The sequence below is a fragment of the Bufo gargarizans genome, chromosome 5 (genome assembly GCF_014858855.1).
Source record: "Bufo gargarizans isolate SCDJY-AF-19 chromosome 5, ASM1485885v1, whole genome shotgun sequence".
In the NCBI taxonomy this organism is placed as follows: domain Eukaryota; kingdom Metazoa; phylum Chordata; class Amphibia; order Anura; family Bufonidae; genus Bufo; species Bufo gargarizans.
In genome coordinates this window covers 16,104,303-16,111,251 of record NC_058084.1, presented here as the reverse complement: position 1 = coordinate 16,111,251, position 6,949 = coordinate 16,104,303, and the positions used below count along the sequence as shown (strand labels likewise).

The following is a 6,949-nucleotide window of genomic DNA, read 5'->3' as shown; positions in this document are numbered from 1 at the left end:
AACAGCCACCACCCAGCAGTCTGACGACAGTACCCAGGGTGGTCCCCGCTGTTGCTGCCTACTTCAAGAGCTCTAATGTCAGTTGTGGTGAAGGTGACGATGATGACGTGTCGATGGACGTCACGTGGGAGCCCACAAGAGTGGAAGAGGAGGAGAGTTCAGAGGGAGAGATGGAGCAGCAGATAGGCAGGAGAAGGAGGAGAAGCAGGCAGAACTCGCAGTGCACAGGAGGCAAAAAGCAGACTGCAAATGTATCTGGAGTGAGCCATCCACTATGCACAGTCACATCTGGCGCTCCCAGGACGCCGGCACATGGCTCCGCAGTGTGGGCTTTTTTTTAACATGTCAGCTGCTGATAATAGTGTTGCCATCTGCAGCCTGTGCTGTCAACGCATAAGTCGTGGTAAGTCCAACACTCATCTAGGGACGACCGCGTTAAAAAGGCACCTGGCCTCCCATCACCGAGCCCAGTGGGAGCAACATCGTCAGAACCCACAAAGTAACACTCCCAGCGCTCCACGTCCTGCCTCTTCTCCTTCTCCTCCCATTTGTCTTCCACTCCACCGTGCCGTTATCGCATTTTTATGGCAAAAGGCAGGCTTCTGTGGCCCAAATGTTCGAACGTAAAAAGTTGATGACGCCGGATGACTGTTGGTAATAACCAAAGGATGAGAGGGGGGGGGGGGGACCCCTACCCACACTGGCCCATACTTAAACATCCCAAATAAGGACACTGACCACGTTCTTCCTTTTAACCTTTCTTTATTGTTGGGTGGTAGTCGGCCACAGCTATATCTCTTTTATTCATCCAAAAACGGCAACAGTATAAAAACCGTGCGATCCGCCAGCCGCTGGACTCCCAACGGGCAGATTTCGCCAAACCCATCATTAATAACTTTTAAGTTACAGTAACTTGCCGCCAGCTGTGACTTATAAAATTCCTCAAGCCCGCACACAGCCTCCCTGAGAACAGAACACACAGACAAACAGCAATATAAATTAACATTAAAACTTCCAAATACAGGAAACAAAAGGGAGGGAGGGTGGGGACACCTCGCTTCCGATAAAGAGGAAGAGGATAGGCGGGGACAGCACATAAGTACCCTCCTGCTACCCGCCCCCTCTTCCTGCTGTGCACTAGATTAACCCCTTAACTACTCCCACAAACTGAACTCTAAATCTAGGGCCATACAGGTGCCCTAAGGAGATAGAAAGGGGGGGGGGGGGAGACCCACAGTCCCTGTCTACCCTCCCTAAACAGTCGGGCAGCCACCAGACTGTTGGTAATAACCAAAGGATGAGAGGGGGGGGGGACCCCTACCCACACTGGCCCATACTTAAACATCCCAAATAAGGACACTGACCACGTTCTTCCTTTTAACCTTTCTTTATTGTTGGGTGGTAGTCGGCCACAGCTATATCTCTTTTATTCATCCAAAAACGGCAACAGTATAAAAACCGTGCGATCCGCCAGCCGCTGGACTCCCAACGGGCAGATTTCGCCAAACCCATCATTAATAACTTTTAAGTTACAGTAACTTGCCGCCACGGAGGAGACCTGCCCTCAAACAGGGCTCCGACCACCACCCAACAAGAACAGGGCTTGCTCAATCCCATCCTGAAGTCCAGAAAGGAAGATATCCAGTCCAATATCAGTCAAATGGACACCGTCAGGCCTCATTAAAGAACGGTTGTCCCCTTCCAACTGGCGGTGCCGAACAACCACACCCCCCCCCGGGACCGGACAAAACGGGAAACTCGCAAATTCAACGTCCGCCTGCACCTTTCTATAGCCTCCCCGTCCCTGTCACCGTGCCAAACCACCCGCGGAACAATTTCAGACCACACCAACACTACCTCCCTAAAGAAGGACGGGAACCTCTCCAAATCTGACCGCATCAGGGTCAACAGTTCCAGCAAGGGAACAGAACCAATGTCATTGCCCCCAGCGTGAACAACCAGGACCACCGGGCCCACGGCTTGAACGCCAATCTCCACCACCTGCGAGAGGAGATGCGACCACCGGAGGCCACGAATACCCCTCCATGACACTTCCACGTCTCGAAAACCGAGCGATCTCCCGCCAGGCCTACATTCGGCTCGTTGCGCCGCCCAAAAAACATAGGAATGGCCGATCAACCACACCGCCGGCCTGCCCGAACCTGCAAGAAAAAACCGTCAGAACGGAAAATAGCACTAGAAACATTGACAAATAAAACATTTTTTCATCATTTTTTTTTTTTTTTTTTTTTTTTTTTATAACAAAAGGTCCGGTCTAACGTACCGTGCAAAACAGGCCGATTTCCATCTACCTATCCTCATAATCTCCGATTCAGGTAGACCCGCCCTGGCAGCCTCAGTAGCAGCCCCAATACGAAAAGAATGAGTCCCAAGTTCCTTGGGATCGGCACCACATAAAGCCAAACAAGACTTGAAAACCGAAACAAACTGAAATTTGGTAAGGGGGGAGCCGTCCGCATGCGCAAAGAAATTGCAACCCGCAGAACGCAAAGAACTATACTGTGATATCAGATGAACCGGGCATGACACACCAGGAACCGGGTGGAGGGGAATCCAGGCGCCCCTCCCAAATTGGTCCGTCTTTGAACGCCGGACCCGGATCCTAAGCGAATCATTACCCAGGACAACATCATCACTAGAAAGCCCCCCCCGGTTTACGACAGGAAGGGGCAACCAACTCGCTGACCCTAAGGGCCGCAAAAAAGGCCAAACTAAAACTGCCTGAAAACAGGGACACCTCAAAGGGAGATGAGCAAACCTGGGGAAGCAGGGAAATAAGCTTGCCGAGTAAGCCAAACGAGACCGGCCGTCGACTCTCTCGGGAAACATATTCCTTCCTCCAACCCTTTAAAGCCTGCCGAATAACGAAATGCTTGGTAACATCCGACCATCCCCGCAGCTTAAAGTGAAACGCAATGCCCGATAGACGGCGCTGCGCAACCGCTGCAGAAACCCGCAAGGACCGCAAATACAACAGCCACTCCACAGTCACCTCCAGCCGCAGATCATCCCTAGCGCCAACATCTCGTTCACCCACAATCCCCCACCATTGAACCCATGAATTACCGTGAGTCTGCCAGGTAGCAGGGGAAACCGAGGATCTGACCAGCGACATCAGCTGCTGTCCACCAAATCCCACAGGTGCGGGGGGCATTCCCGGCCCTCCCGTTCCGCTTCCGGGAGAAAGGATCGGAATTCCTGCCAACGAAAACGGGAAAGAGCATCAGCAACCTTATTTTCAACACCCGGAACATGACGGGCCCTAAAATAAACATTCAATGCAAGACAGCGAAGAACCAAGTAACGCAGTAGAGACAAGACAGGAAGAGAAGAGGAGGATAAGCTGTTGACACAATACACCACTCCCAGGTTGTCCGTCCAAAAAGACACATGTTTATTGGACAACCTGTCCCCCCACAGCTCCACCGCCACGATAATGGGGAACAACTCGAGCAGAGTAAGGTTCTTACACAACCCCGAGGACCGCCACGACTCAGGCCACTCAGCAGCGCACCAGTCCTTCCCCAGAATGGTCCCGAATCCACGAGACCCCGACGCATCAGAAAACAAAGACAACTCAGCGTTAGACATTTCCCTGGACATGTAACACGTGTGACCATTGTAAGACAGCAAAAAGGACCTCCAGACCCCCAAGTCCTCTTTCAGGGACTTGGAGAGCCGGATGTGGTGTCGCGGAGATTTAACACCCCGTGTGGCCAAGGAGAGGCGACGGGCGAAAACCCGGCCCATGGGCATAACTCGGCATGCAAAACACAACAGACCTAACAGGGACTGAAGCTGCAACAAGGTAACCTTCACCACCGATAGGAAACCATCAATCAACCCCAGAAGCTTCTGCAACTTCTCCGGCGGCAACCTGAAAACCATATCCAACGTGTCAATCTCAATGCCCAAAAACGACAGCCGTGTGACCGGGCCCTCAGTCTTCTCACTCGAAATGGGAACCCCAAATTGCGCCATCCTCTCCAGAAAAACAGTTAACAGGGATAGGCAACCACCACCACTGCCAGGGGAAACAAAGAGAAAATCGTCTAAATAATGCAAAACTGACGTAGAACCAGACTCATAACGAACGACCCACTCCAGGAAAGACCCAAACATTTCAAAATAATGGCAAGAAATAGAACAACCCATAGGGAGGCACGTGTCGTAATAAAAAAGGCCATCAACACAACAACCCAACAAGTGGAAACAATCCGGATGAACCGGAAGAAGCCGAAAAGCCGATTCGATATCCGACTTAGCCAGCAGGGCCCCCTTGCCCGCATCCCTGACCAACGCAACCGCCCTGTCAAAGGACACATAAGACACAGATGCATCCTCCGGAGAGATGCCGTCATTAACCGACGAACCCTTAGGGTAAGAGAGATGGTGGATCAACCTGAACTTGCCTGGCTCCCTTTTGGGGACCACGCCCAACGGGGAGACCCTCAGATTAGGAAACGGCAATTCAGTAAACGGGCCCCGGACCCTACCCAGAGAAACTTCCTTACCGACCTTTTCCCTGAGAACCTCGGGGAGATCACGGGCCGATTTCAGGTTATCCGCAAAATACGGGAACCGGTTCAGAATAAAAGGGATGAAAAAACCAAACGAAAAACCAACACGGAGCTGAGCAGCCGCCTGCCTATTGGGGTACCTGTCTAGCCAGGGGCCCATCTCTGCTACGCTCACCGGGGTCCTTCTGAGCCCCATGCTCGAACTGCTTGGACAGCTTAACTGGGGGGCGGGAGCATTTATTAGCCGGGTGGGAACCACCACAGGCCGAGCACTCGTGCTTGAATCTGCACAACCCTGCGAACCTGCAGTTGCCTTCATTAAATAACCAGCACGATCCGGGTCGGCGGACGGCCACCGGTCCCGGGGAAGGAGATCCCCCTGAACCAGCGGCCGCCCCTGGAAAGGGGGCTGGTCTCTGTGACACCATCAATCTCAGCCACACATCTGTGGCCTTAACCCCCCAACCTATCTCCGGCTGCAAACCCAAACGGCGCCTAAATTCCTCATCATAGCGCCACCATGCGCTACCCCCATGGGACTTGTAGGCACTATAAATGATGTCCTGATAAACAAACAACTCAGAACAGCGCTCGGGGTGACGCTGACCCATAATGCAACCCAACACCGAAAAAGCCTGCAACCAATTGTTCATGGTTCTGGCAACTTTGGGCCTCCGCTCATACGGCTTGTCCGAAAAACGCCTCTCCTTGTCAACAGTATGTTGATCCACTGATATGAGAGACCAAATATCCACATAATGGTTATCCCAAATTTTCTCCCGGACGGACTCGTCCAAATGGGCACCCAAAAGACTAACCCCACAAAAACACGATTCTTTATGCACCCCCGCTAACACAGGAGCTGGCTTAGCAGGAGGCGGCGGAAGGGACAGGTCAGCAGTAGGCTGCAAACGATCGACCAACAATTTTAACAGTGTAGCCATATCAGAACCCCCACCACCCGCCCCCCATGCACCCGTAAATTGGTACTCACCGGACGGAGGCGGTATTGGCGCTACCGCGGGACCAGGCACGGGAACCTCAGGCTGCAAAGAAGGTGCCAGAACCAGGCTCTGAGCCCTGGAAGACCGACCAGACGTCCGCCTATTGCGCTGGACCCGCACACGCCGCACAGACTCCCCAGACGCGGCAACGGACCCCTCCGAGGACGACGGGGACCGCCACCTTGAGGATCTGGATCGCCTGCTCCATGCTGAGTCACCAGACCTGCGACGCGACCGGTGCCTGTGGGATCCATGGCGCCTCCGGCTCTCACGAGAGGAGGATGAAGAGCTGGACCTTCCCCTGCGGGCACGTGACCGTTCGGGCGCAGGAGGGGGAGGAGGTACGAGTGGCTGAGACAGTGCAGTGATAGGGGAAAAAAGCACTTCAGCACCACTAGGGGTCACTGCAGGCATCATGGCCAGTGAAGGAGCAACAGAACTAACTCCCGGCTGCTGCTCAGTAATAGCAGGGGGCAGAGTGATTTGAGTGGAAGGGGGGGTAGGGGGGAGACTCTGGGAAGAATGGCTGCTACCCTGTGACCCCATCCTGCTGCCTGCACGTACACCTAAACTTCCACTGACCTCGTGTGAGGAGGGAAGAGCCTGGGGCTGGGAGGGGGGAGGAAGGGGCGGAGCTACCGCCCTCTGCACAGAGCCGGCAGCCAGAAGCTCCAGCGATCCTGCAGCAGCACAGATACGGGAGCCCAAGGTAAGCTGAGAAGGAGGGGGGCTATGGCCGAGACGTACGGGGGGGGCGGATAAGCCGGGAGGACCGCCTGCCCTCCGCAGGAGCAATCGGGACATCACATGGCTGCATCGGAAACACCGCAGCCGGCGCACTGACAGAAGGAGGTGAGGGGTCAGGGGAACCCAGACTACACAAAAACGAGCGCAGCCACCCCTCACCCCCCTCCGCCATGCGCGCCAACAAGACCTCCCTCAGACGGGCATCACCCGCAGCCATCGCAATCTCTTGTACAGACAGAGCGCAGGTGCAACTCACCAGGACACCTCGCTTCCGATAAAGAGGAAGAGGATAGGCGGGGACAGCACATAAGTACCCTCCTGCTACCCGCCCCCTCTTCCTGCTGTGCACTAGATTAACCCCTTAACTACTCCCACAAACTGAACTCTAAATCTAGGGCCATACAGGTGCCCTAAGGAGATAGAAAGGGGGGGGGGGAGACCCACAGTCCCTGTCTACCCTCCCTAAACAGTCGGGCAGCCACCAAACCCTCTTGCCCAACGGCTGACCGCCGGCTTGTCGGAACTGCTAGCCAACTACTGCCATATAAACTGGTGGACTCTAAGGCCTTTAGAAAATTTGTGGCCATTGGCACACCGCAATGGAAGGTCCCCGGAAGGAAATATTTCTCCCAGAAGGGAATCCCAGAGCTATATTGC

At 54.2% G+C, this 6,949-nt stretch overlaps 1 protein-coding gene across 1 annotated transcript; it reads right to left on the bottom strand.

Annotated features, from left to right (window-relative positions):
• Nucleotides 1-942: 942 nt before the first annotated feature.
• LOC122939275 lies at nt 943-6,711 on the bottom strand. Its single transcript, XM_044295347.1, has 4 exons — nt 5,536-6,711; nt 2,708-3,219; nt 1,858-2,001; nt 943-963 (listed from the first exon to the last, which is right to left on the bottom strand). The coding sequence occupies exons 1-4, from the start codon at nt 6,347-6,349 to the stop codon at nt 943-945; spliced, it is 1,491 nt and encodes a 496-aa protein (XP_044151282.1). The 5' UTR covers nt 6,350-6,711.
• Nucleotides 6,712-6,949: the final 238 nt, after the last annotated feature.